The sequence below is a fragment of the Aquarana catesbeiana genome, linkage group LG06, assembly GCF_042186555.1.
Source record: "Aquarana catesbeiana isolate 2022-GZ linkage group LG06, ASM4218655v1, whole genome shotgun sequence".
NCBI lineage: Eukaryota > Metazoa > Chordata > Amphibia > Anura > Ranidae > Aquarana > Aquarana catesbeiana.
The window spans coordinates 71,396,411-71,409,394 of record NC_133329.1 but is presented as its reverse complement, the minus strand read 5'-3'; the positions used below and the strand labels follow the sequence as shown (position 1 = coordinate 71,409,394).

At 47.0% G+C, this 12,984-nt stretch overlaps 1 protein-coding gene across 2 annotated transcripts in view; it reads right to left on the bottom strand.

The window, feature by feature from the left end:
• Nucleotides 1–12,984, bottom strand: part of LOC141148597 (uncharacterized) — a 406,627-nt gene that overhangs the window by 315,891 nt on the left and 77,752 nt on the right. For both annotated transcript variants that reach the window (XM_073636195.1, XM_073636194.1), the window contains exon 4: nucleotides 12,303–12,587. In XM_073636195.1, coding sequence (XP_073492296.1) covers nucleotides 12,303–12,587 — 285 coding nt within the window. The remainder of the gene's footprint in view (nucleotides 1–12,302; nucleotides 12,588–12,984) is intronic.

Sequence of the window (12,984 nt, the reverse complement as noted above, 5' to 3'; positions counted from 1 at the left end):
AGCCTTGCTCCCTGCAAGTCTTCACTTACATTGAAAGGATCATTGTACTGTGGAGGCATAGTGTTCTGTACCCCTTGAACCCCTGAAGAAACTCAACCAGTGAAACGTGTTGGTACATTGCACCTTCCATTGTCTTCTTTTTTTTTTTTCTTTTTTTTTCTTTTTCCATTGTCTTCTTTGTTACCTTTTATAAATCTGCTATTGGTTGTATTGTGAAAATTAGGATTGAATCTAACTAGGAAGGCGTATGGGGTATATGTCGCTATGTATACGTCTATATGCATCTAATATGTTTTTATGAGGACTTACCAGTGCATTTTTTTTTTTAATTTTGCTAATTCATAATAAAGATTTGTTCTTATAATATTGGTATATTGTGTTCTTTTTCTGAGGGTGAAGGGATTCGCACCTTAAAAGTCCCATATATCCACATTTTTTTGACAATCTTTAACTTTATGGATGTGGTGCTGAAGTTATCAAATATGCCCTTTATTCTTTTTAATTTACTATAACTGGTGCACACAGAATTTGGTGTGAGAAATTGTCAATTGGGGATCTAGCGCTCCAGGAGGTAATGCTCTTAAAATGGAATGTTGTACATTTGCTGGGATAGCAACATAGTCATAAAAGCCATAAAATGGTCATGAACTGATCCAAAGGGAACAGGGGTTTAAAAAGAGACAGCCATCCTCAGAGTGTGTCCAGAGACTCTGTAAGACATGGAAAGAAATGTTTCTTCACAGAATTTGGTGCAGCTGTGCATAGTAACCAATCAGCTTCTAAGGCCTGGTTCACACCTATACATTTTTTAATGCATTTTCAGTTTTGCAGAAACACCCTACAGTCCATTTAACATGGTTTCCTATGGGTCACATTCACATCTATGCATTTTATTGAAGGGGCCAGGGACTTTTTTCTGGTTTTTGGTTTCATAGACTTCAATGGATCAAAAACATGTATTGAAAAACGCAAAATGCACCTGGAATATGCAAACTGCAACCTGCATAGGTGTGAACCAGACATAACTTCAGCTTGTTCAATTAAAGTGGTTGTAAAAGCACAAGGTTTTTTACCTTCATGTATTTTATGCATGAAGGTAAAAAAACCTTCTGTGTGCACCAGCCCCAACCCCCCCAATACTTACCCGAGCCTCCTCTCAATCCGGCGATGTCCATGATAGCCTTGACTCTCTGGGGACTCACACTCCTGATTGGCTTTTGGCCATTGGCTCCTGCTGCTGTCAATCACAGCCAGTGAGTCAATCAGGAAACGGAGGGGCGGGTCGCGCCTCAGCTCTCTGTGTAAATCGACACATAGAGCCATGGCTCGAGAACATGCCTGATTGGGTGCCCCCAAAGCAAGCTGCCTGCTCTAGGGGGGGAACCCGGCAGGAAGGGGGAGCCAGGGGGGGAACCCGGCAGGAAGGGGGAGCCAGGAGAGGAACCCAAGAAGAGGAGGATCCGGGCTGCTCTGTGCAAAACCACTGCACAGAGGAGGTAAGTATAACATGTTTGTTATTTAAAAAAGCAAAGCTTTAATATCGCTTTAAGATTTGACAATAAAACCTGGAAGCTGATTGGTTACTCTGCAGAGCTGCACACACTTATGTGTGCACCAGTTTTAGTAAATCATTCCCAGACTGTTTGCCTCCATGTGTTGGAACTTGTGGAGGCCGTTGCAAAACAGGTTTGAAAAAAACTGCAATAAATCCACACGATGAAACATTGTCTGGATTATAACAACAATAACAAAAACAATAATGAGGGCAGGAACATTTGAAACTTAGCACCACATCCCATAAATATTATGAACAGAAAAAGGGAAAATGGGGTAAACAACCCCGAGACTGAGAGAAAGATTGATTTTTTTTTCTTTTTTTTCATTGTTTATTTTCAATTTTTTCGAATACCGTAAATATATTGTATATAAGTACATATCCTTCCCTATTTGTCTGGTATTCCTCAATTTCTTTCCAGGCTGCCTCTAAATTATTCCCATATACTATAATTACTATTGCTAGCATTAGTATCTATTAAGCATCATCTAGGCCCGCATTCATTTGTATTCCTGTCCTTTTATTGTTTGGCTCACACGGACGCCAGGGGCACTCAATGAACTGTGCGGGTAATCAATCGCCGTTCATTTGGGAGCCCTAGAGGTGTCAGTCCCATGGGAGGTTATGTTGTGGATAATATATTTATTTATCCTCAATTCATTTTCCTAGGTTTATATTTTGAATGTGCCATCTTTCACTGATATTCATCCTATTCAGATCCTTCCCTTTTCCAAGATGGCGCCGTTGGCCTTTGCCGTGTTAAATGACTTGCTCGGCTTATTCCCCATTTTCCAGATCCTTCTCTCTTCTAAGATGACGCCATCGGCTTTTGCCATGATGAATGACGCGCTCTGTACACTTTACCACTTGGCGCATGCGCATTGTAGGTAATGACGTGTTTTGCATCACGCCATGATGCCTCCGCCTCCTCCATTATCCACACGCTCCCCTGGGCCTCCTAAGAACGCAGTTTCATACCGCAATCCTCTGTCGTAGGCTCCTTTTCTAGGGGAGAGGTTGTTTCTCTCCCACCCCATGCCTGTCTGAACCATCACCATAGGTAAGTGTCCTATATTTGACTCCGCTTGATGGTCTACACATATGGACCTCATTGTACTAGTACTTTTATTACTTTGTTCTTCTAGTTGTATCCTTGTGCATTTACCCCTTTGGTTACTATCAAGATCTTCTTGACCCTTCAATTGCTGGCTGGGAATCTCCATCTAAACCGACGCTTGTGCTTGCAGTGAGGATTTTTTACCTCCAGCAAAAGAGTTTTGATTCCACCTAAGGTAACCCCTTTGTTAATTTGGTGCTCAGACTTGATGCCTTTTTGACATCATTTGGCTGATACCTTATTCTACCTCTCTTATTTTTCCTATTAAGGATTTATTAATTCTGTGTCCTTCTGTGGCCATAAGCGGATGAGAACCTCTGTCTGAGAGACCTACCTGATGCCTTGTATCTCTGATGTTATTCATCGGTAATACTCCCTTACCAATCCAACTCACATTCAATCTTTGGCAGCCTGGTAAGATTACTATTATTATTGATGGATTGATTTTTTATTGTCGTTCAATCTTTTTGATTTTTTTCAGCTGTTTACAGTTTTATATGACATGTTATCCATATACTTACATACTAATATATTCTAGATTGAAAATTTTATTATGTAACACGATATCTCATCCATGTTTTTCTTATCATTTCTAGTATACCATAAATTTATACCAAAACTCCTGAGGAAGCTCCAAATGAACGAAACATGTTGAGTGGTATTATTGAGTGGTATTTTTCTACTGTCTACCCAAAGTGGATGTGTATACTGAGATACTGAGATACTTTTTAATTATGTTGTGTAATTTATATCAATTGTAATAAAAATCTTTTTTATGGATAAGCTATACATGTCTATCTACTCTATTTACTTCTTAATACAAGCACCTTAAAATTCCCGGGGTTGTTCACCCCATTTTCCCTTTTTCTGTTCATTGTCTGGATTATACGGTAATTAACAGTCATTGACAGTAACTGTAGCTACATAATTGCTTTGGTTTTAATAACATGACATGACACTAAACCACATCCTTATTCTCCAAAAATAAACCATACACATCCACTATTTAATGGCCCTGTAATCTATTTTTCATGAAATTGTGTCTTATAACTTTCTCTGTGAGCTCCTGAACCTCTGCTTTTCCCCCCTCACTTCAACGAGCAGTGCCCGCAAGTGTGCCACTGCAGGAAGCGGCTTTGTCAGGAGGCACAAGCCGCCTCCATCCGCCGGGCTCCACGGCGCATGCGCGGAGGACTCACGCTGCGCCGTACACCCGTTCGCGGCCCAATGGTGCGGCGCGCGCTGGTGCACGGCGGTCCCCGTGTGCGCGCCGTGGCCGTGCGGGTGCCCGGCGGCGCGTCACGCTGACGCGCTCGCCGGTGGGCTACTTCTGACGGCTCCAGCACCCAGTCGGGTTGCTGGTTAGTCGTGAGCTGTGCCCTGTCCCCTGTGCCTGATATTCCCTGCTACCTATTGTGTTCCCTGTGCTAACTCTGCTTGTGAAACGGATTACTCTCCCTGCCTGCCTGATACCCCTGATCTCTGCTGGTGAAACGGACTACTCTCTCTGCCTGCCTGATACCCCTGACCTCTGCTTGTGAAACGGATTACTCTCTCTGCCTGCCTGATACCCCTGACCTCTGCTTGTAAAACGGATTACTCTCTGCCTGCCTGATACCTCTGACCTCTGCTTGTTTAACGGATTACCCTCTGCCTGCCTGATACCCCTGATCTCAGCCTGTTACACGGACTTGCTCTTGCCCGATACCCCGGTCCTGATCTCTGCCTGAATAATGGACTTGCCCGACCTGATACCCCAGTTTCAGCTAACCACTTGTTTGCAGCTCCTCCAGTGCCCAACGGCTACACGGACTTCCTTTGGGAATTCAGTCACCACCGGAAGCCCGTGCCTCCGCGTGCCCCCAACTCCCTGTATCACCTCCAGGGGTCAGGTGCGCGTGGTCGTAAGGGCGAGCCGCTCTGGGCATCTCAGCCTCGGTGAGTATAGTCTTTGACAGTACTAACCAGCCAGATGTCCGAGGCCGACAGAGCGCGCTCTCCTTTGGAGATCCTGTGCCAACAGGTCTCCACTTTGGCCGACTCAGTCCAGAAGTTACAGGAGGGGTATACTCAAATTGACAACCGCCTCCAACAGATTACTGGAGTACTTCCCCCTGCCGCTGCAGTTCCGGCACCCAGCAATGAAGGTCCGCTTCCCCAGGCCACCGCCAGCCCTACCGTTGTCATGGCGCTTCCCGAGCCTAGGATCCCTACGCCCGAACGGTTCTCCGGGGACCGTAAAAGATTCAGAGCTTTTAAGAACGCATGTTCTCTTTACTTTGCCCTCCAGCCCCGGACATTTGCATCAGAGATTGTCAAGGTGGGTTTCGCTATCTCGCTGCTGTCAGAGGAACCTCAGGCCTGGGCCCACGGCTTAATGGAACAGGGAAGTCCTGTGTTAAATTCCATAGATACCTTCTTCGAGGGTATGTCCAAACTCTATGATGACCCGCAACGGAAGGCTACCGCTGAAGCCATTCTCCACCACTTGTCCCAAGGAAGGAGACCCATTGAAGATTATACGGTAGAGTTCCGTAAATGGGCGGCCGACACGAATTGGAACGAGCCGGCTCTTCGCTACCAGTACCGTCAAGGCTTGTCTGAACTCCTCAAGGATGAGCTAGCCAGGATGGAGACTCCGGAGACCTTGGAAGAGCTCATTCAGGCAGCCACGAAACTGGACAGGCGCTTGCGAGAACGCCGCTCGGAGCGGTTTCAGGGTCCACGCCCTACGTGGACGTCGTTTAGAGCCCCATCCATGCCGTCACCATCTTCCACAACACCTCCTGAAGCTGAGCCCATGCAGCTAGGCCTGGTCCGGGCCCCGCTAACTTCGGAAGAGAGGCAACGCAGACGGCAGTCCAATTTGTGTCTGTACTGCGGGGGAGCGGGACACTTCCTGCGCAGTTGTCCAATAAGGCCCAGTAAGTTCCTTCAGCCTAGATTGATGAATTACCAGGATAATGATGCTCCAAAGTCTTATGTGATGTTGTCTGTTTCCTTGCAGCTACCGGAAGGGGAGTCTCGCCTACCCGCCATCATTGATTCGGGGGCTTGTAGCTGCTTCATGGATGCAGCCTTGGCCCGCAGCCTCCGTATTCCCTTGCAAACAAAGGCCCAAGGTTTACAAGTGCATCTAGCCGATGGGTCTCTTCCTAGTTCAGGTCCAATCACCCAAGAGACCCAGCCTATCCTAGTAACCACCGACTCCGGGCATCAGGAACTCCTACGGCTCAACCTCATCCACTCTCCCATCTTCCCAGTCATCCTCGGTCTGCCCTGGTTACAAGCTCATGATCCGCAGATCCAATGGAGCACCAAGGTGGTGTCCTTCTCCTCTCCATACTGCTCTGAGCATTGCCTCCCTTTAACCCCGAAGGTTTGTGCTACGGTTACTACCTCGTCAGACAAACTTCAGCAGATTCCCTCTGAATATCTGGAGTTCCAGGAGGTCTTTAATAAACAAATGGCTGATCGCCTACCACCTCATCGGCCTTATGACTGTCCGATCGACCTGTTGCCGGGATCAGTGATTCCGTTCGGTCGTATATTCCCTCTCTCCGAGACTGAACTGGAGACGCTCAGACAGTACATCGATGAGAACCTGGAAAAGGGGTTTATCCGTCCTTCATCCTCATCTGCTGGAGCAGGGATATTCTTTGTCGGGAAAAAAGATGGGTCCCTTAGACCTTGTGTGGACTACCGGCAGCTTAATAATATCACCATTAAGAACAGGTACCCACTACCACTCATCCCGGAGCTATTCCAACGATTCCGATCTGCCAAGGTCTTTTCCAAATTAGACCTGCGGGGTGCCTATAACCTTGTTAGAATCAGAGCCGGGGATGAATGGAAGACAGAGTTCAGGTCCAGGTTTGGACACTTCGAGTACCTGGTGATGCCATTCGGGCTATGCAATGCTCCAGCCACCTTCCAGCACCTAGTTAACGACATATTCCGAGAATACCTGGATGACTTCCTTGTTGTTTATCTAGATGACATACTCATTTTCTCTTCCACGATTGAGCTACACAAGGGGCATGTCAAAAAAGTCCTTACCATATTAAAACAGCACAAGCTCTATCTGAAAGTGGAGAAGTGTGAATTCGAGAGATCAGTGGTACAATTCCTGGGGTTCATCATATCGGCCGGCGGGATCGCAATGGATCCCCAAAAGATACAAGCCATCCAAGATTGGCCAGCTCCATCCGATAAAAAAGGGGTTCAACGATTCATAGGATTTGCTAACTTTTATCGGAAATTCATTATCGGATTCTCGACCATTGTAGCACCTATCACCCAGCTAACCCGTCAGCACAACTCTTTCCGGTGGAGTGAGGCCGCACAAGAGGCCTTTCTGAAATTAAAGGATCTGTTTAGTTCGGCTCCAATTCTTCGCCACCCCGATCCTTCTCAGCCATATGTTTTGGAGGTGGACGCTTCGGAAATTGCCACAGGAGCAATTCTCTCCCAAAGACAAGGGCCCAAGGCTATCCTTCACCCCGTTGCATTTGCTTCTCGGAAACTCAGCCCGCCCGAGTTAAACTATGACGTGGGTGACAGGGAGCTGCTGGCCATAAAATTCGCTCTAGAAGAATGGAGGTATCTGCTCGAAGGCGCATTACATCCGGTAATGATCTTTACAGATCATAAAAACCTTGAATACTTACGGACAGCAAAACGACTAAAACCTAGACAAGCCCGCTGGGCTCTCTTTTTCTCTCGCTTCAACTTCCACATATCCTATAGACCTGGCTCAAAGAATGGAAAGGCAGACGCACTCTCACGGATGTTCTCAGCAGAGTCCCAAACTTCAGAACCTGGTACAATCCTCTCTTCCCAAAACTTCCTTGGGGTGGCACAAGTGGATTTGATGTCATCCATCAAATCATCATCCAACTCTTGCATGGAACCAGAGGTGCAATCCTTGAAAAGAAATGGTAATTTCTTTTGGATCTGTGGAAAAATTTTTGTACCTCGGGAGACACGGTCACTAACCCTTCAGATGTGCCATGACCATAAACTCGCAGGGCATTTTGGAGTAAGGAAGACGTCCGAGCTGGTCTCTCGTTCCTTTTGGTGGCCTGGGTGGAGACGGGATTGCAAAGAATATGTGGCAACCTGCCCTCCGTGTCAGCGGAACAAGGGTCGAAACATCAAGTCCTGGGGTTTACTAAGACCTCTACCGATCCCCGAACGACCATGGTCTGACGTCTCCATGGATTTTATAGTGGACCTGCCAGCCTCGGGGGGTTTTACCACTATTTTTGTCGTGGTTGACCGTCTCTTCAAGATGGCCCATTTTTTGCCCATGAAGGGCACCCCCTCGGCCTTAGAGACTGCCAATATTTTTCTCAAGGAAATCATCAGGCTCCATGGAGTACCAAAGAACATCGTATCAGACAGGGGTGTACAATTTACGTCCAAATTTTGGAGGGAGCTCTGCAAAGCCTTAAATATCAAAGTCTGCCTCTCATCAGCTTACCACCCTCAGAGTAACGGCCAAACGGAGAGGACGAACCAGACTCTAGAGCAATATCTGCGGTGTTTCTGCTCGGGATCTCAAGATGATTGGGCAAGCCTTCTCCCATACGCAGAGTTCGCGGATAACAATTCTGTTCACGCTGCTACCAACCAAACGCCTTTCTGGGCAAATTGTGGATTCCATCCCACCTTCCTGTCCAACGATGTTCCTGAGATAGCAGTCCCTGCCGTGCATGACAGAGTGGCCTCTTTACAGGCAAATTTCCAGAGGATTCAGGACATGTTGCAGAGGGCTCAAACGGATTACAAGGAGCAATATGACCGGGGCAGGAGGGAAAATCCAACCTTTAAACTTGGAGAAGAAGTCTGGTTATCCACTACCAACCTTAAACTATCCGTGCCTTTGCGGAAATTGGGACCCAAGTTCATTGGTCCTTTCCCCATCAAAAGGATTATCAACCCTGTGGCTATGGAGCTAGCATTACCAAAGACTTACAGAATCCACCCTGTCTTCCACGTGTCCTTACTGAAGCCTGTGGTGGACAGCACTTTTCCGGAAAGAGGGGAGCTTCCTCCGCCACCAGTTAGGGTGGATGGAGAGAATGAGTTTGAGGTGGAGTCCATCCTTAACTGTAGGAAGAAGGGCAGACAACTGCAGTATCTGATCCAGTGGAAGGGTTATCCACCTGAGGACAACTCTTGGGAACCCGCAAGGAACCTACATGCACCACGCTTAATTCAATCTTTCCACCGAGACCACCCGGAGGTGATGTCCAGTCTGGGCGTTCAGTGTCCGCCCTTAGGAGGGGGGCACTGTCAGGAGGCACAAGCCGCCTCTGTCCGCCGGGCTCCACGGCGCATGCGCGGAGGACTCACGCTGTGCCGTACACCCGTTAGCGGCCCAATGGTGCGGCGCGCGCGGGTGCACGGCGGTCCCCGTGTGCGCGCCGTGGCCGTGCGGGTGCCCGGCGGTGTGTCACGCTGACGCGCTCGCCGGTGGGCTACTTCTGACGGCTCCAGCACCCAGTCGGGTTGCTGGTTAGTCGTGAGCTGTGCCCTGTCCCCTGTGCCTGATATTCCCTGCTACCTATTGTGTTCCCTGTGCTAACTCTGCTTGTGAAACGGATTACTCTCCCTGCCTGCCTGATACCCCTGATCTCTGCTGGTGAAACGGACTACTCTCTCTGCCTGCCTGATACCCCTGACCTCTGCTTGTGAAACGGATTACTCTCTCTGCCTGCCTGATACCCCTGACCTCTGCTTGTAAAACGGATTACTCTCTGCCTGCCTGATACCTCTGACCTCTGCTTGTTTAACGGATTACCCTCTGCCTGCCTGATACCCCTGATCTCAGCCTGTTACACGGACTTGCTCTTGCCCGATACCCCGGTCCTGATCTCTGCCTGAATAACGGACTTGCCCGACCTGATACCCCAGTTTCAGCTAACCACTTGTTTGCAGCTCCTCCAGTGCCCAACAGCTACACGGACTTCCTTCGGGAATTCAGTCACCACCGGAAGCCCGTGCCTCCGCGTGCCCCCAACTCCCTGTATCACCTCCAGGGGTCGGGTGCGCGTGGTCGTAAGGGCGAGCCGCTCTCAGCATCTCGGCCTCGGTGAGTATAGTCTTTGACAGGCTTCCTGCGGAGTCACATTGAGAAGAAGAGGAGCCAGCATCACCAGCAGGGGACCAGAGAAGAGAAGGTTTAAGGCTGCTCTGAGCAAATTCATAGCACAGAGCCAGTAATTCTAAACCTGTTTTTTAGTTTAAAAATACATGTCCCAGCCAATGAGGAATGAGAGACGCAGGAGAAGCTCAGCTCTTGTGCACATTGCTGGATCGAGAGGGAGCTTGGGTGAGTATTAGGGGGGGTTCTGCACACAGAAGGTTTTTTTATACATGAAGGTAAAAAACCTTGAGCCTTTAAAAATACTTTAAGTAATAAAACAGTTTTTTTTATTTTGGCCTGTGGATTTGTTTAAAATAAGATATAACCCTTGTATGAAAAAAGATTAGAGACCCTGGTAGAAAACTATACAAAGTGCCATATTGTATTATATGTTACCTCAGTCATTGCCTATTAGGGCAACAAACCCACCACATCTACCTGATTCCCTATGATATAGTCTACAGCAGTGGTGGTCAACTTTCGTGATATGGTGGGCCTCAAGTGCAGACATGGTACAGGAGAGGGTCAGAGACTGCAGACTTGATGCCAGAGATGATCAGAGACTGCAGACATGATACAAGAGATGGTCAGAGACTGCAGACAACATAAAAGAGTTGGTCAGACACTGAAGACATGATACAAGAGATAGTCAGAGACTGAAGACATGATACAAGAGATGGTCATAGACTACAGACAGGATACAAGAGATGGCCAGGGACTGCAGACATTATCCAAGAGATGGTCAGAGACTGTAGACATGATACAGGAGATGGTCAGAAACTGCAGACATGATGCAAGAGATGGTCGGAGACTACAGACAGGATACAAGAGATGGCAAGAGACTGCAGACATGATACACGAGATGGTCAGGGACTGTAGACATGATACAGGAGATGGTCAGAGACTGCAGACTGGATAAAAGAGCTAGTCAGAGACTGCAGACATGATACAAGAGATGGTCAGAGACTGCAGACAGAACACAAGGGATGGTCAGAGACTGCAGAAAAGATACAAGAGATGGTCAGAGACCATAGACATTATATGAGAGATAGTCAGAGACTGCAGACAAGATACAAGAGATGGTCAGAGACTGTGGACAGGATACAAGAGATGATCAGAGACTGCAGACATGATACAAGAGATAGTCAGAGACTGAAGACATGATACAAGAGATGGTCAGAGACTACAGACAGGATACAAGAGATGGCCAGAGACTGCAGACATTATCCAAGAGATGGTCAGAGACTGTAGACATGATACAGGAGATGGTCAGTGACTGCAGACATGATACAAGAGATGGTCAGAGACTACAGACAGGATACAAGAGATGGTAAGAGACTGCAGTCATGATACAAGAGATGGTCAGAGACTGCAGACGAGATACAAGAGATGGCCAGAGACTGCAGACATGATACAAGAGATGGTCAGAGACGGTAGACATGATACGGGAGATGGTCAGAGACTGCAGACTGGATAAAAGAGCTAGTCAGAGACTGCAGACATGATACAAGAGATGGTCAGAGACTGCAGACAGAACAAAATGGATGGTCAGAGACTGCAGAAAAGATACAAGAGATGGTCAGAGACCGTAGACATTATATGAGAGATAGTCAGAGACTGCAGACAAGATACAAGAGATGGTCAGAGACTGTGGACAGGATACAAGAGATGATCAGAGACTGCAGACATGATACAAGAGATAGTCAGAGACTGAAGACAGGATACAAGAGATGGCCAAAGACTGCAGACATTATCCAAGAGATGGTCAGAGACTGTAGACATGATACAGGAGATGGTCAGAGACTGCAGACATCATACAAGAGATGGCCAGAGACTGCAGACAAGATACAAGAGATGGCCAGAGACTGCAGACATGATACAAGAGATGGTCAGAGAATGTGGACAGGATACAAGAGATGATCAGAGACTGCAGACATGATACAAGAGATGTCAGAGACTGCAGACAGGTTACAAGAGATGATCAGAGACTGCAGACATGATACAAGAGATGGTCAGAGACTGCAGACATGATCCAAGAGAAGATCAGAGATTGCAGACTGGATACAAGAAATTATCAGAGACTGCAAACTTGATAAAGAGATAGTCAGAGATTGCAGTCATAGTACAGAAGATGTTTAGAGATGTCAGACCTGATACAAGAGATGGTCAGAGACTGTGGACATGCTACAGGAGACTGTCAGAGACTGTGAATGTGCTATAGGAGTTGTTGGAGACTGGGGAAAAGCTTCAGGTGACAGTCCTAGACTGGAGACATATTGAATAAGACTAGTGGGAATCACTGCTAAAACAGGGCAATAGGGAGACACAGATCAGTGACCGCAGGGGGCCCTGAGGGCCGCAGAAAAAGTGCCAAAGGGCTGCAGATTGGGCACCAGGGGTCAAAGAGGTAATTCTTTGTGAATTATATATATTAATGTTTATTTTAAAATACTTCTGTTAAATTGGGTGTCTCTCACCTGGGGCTTGTACCAGCAGTCTCTCCATATGTGGGGTGGTGAGGGTTCCATGTTCCACAACACATCTCAGCTCCATGTCCCAGTTTTGTTGTGTCGGGGTGAAGAAGTAGACGGATTCCACATTTGAACTACTGATCCTCCGAGTCTTGGCTTTCTCCACCAGGGTGTCATTCAAGAACCAGTTCACTGTGATGGATTCTGGGTAAAACCCAGAAACACTGCACACCAAGTTCTGCTGAACATTCAACCAAAACGCTTGGGAAGTGATGTGAACGGACGGGATATCTGCAAAAAAAAAAAGGGACATGTATGTCATTCCAATACTTTCTTTTTGTGTACTTTATATACTATTGCCTATCTACAAAATTAGAAGCCAAAAACATGAGTACAGCTATCTGCTAAAAAAAAATGTTCTAGTGCAATCTAACATGAACTGTTGTCTAGACTATCACTTTCCTTTTTGTTTTAATCAATTATTCCACAAACAATGCCGCTTTCTGAAAAGTGATCCCTTTTCAGAGGGCAGTAAGCTGTACTGCTTGTCTGAAAGATATAGCAGATCTTTCAGCAGTTACCATTAGAATATGTATACATCTAAAAATGTTTTTACTTTTTGCATAAAGTAGAGGAGGGCTTAAATCCCACTGGGGGAATTTCCCTTCATTTCCTGTCCTGTTGACAG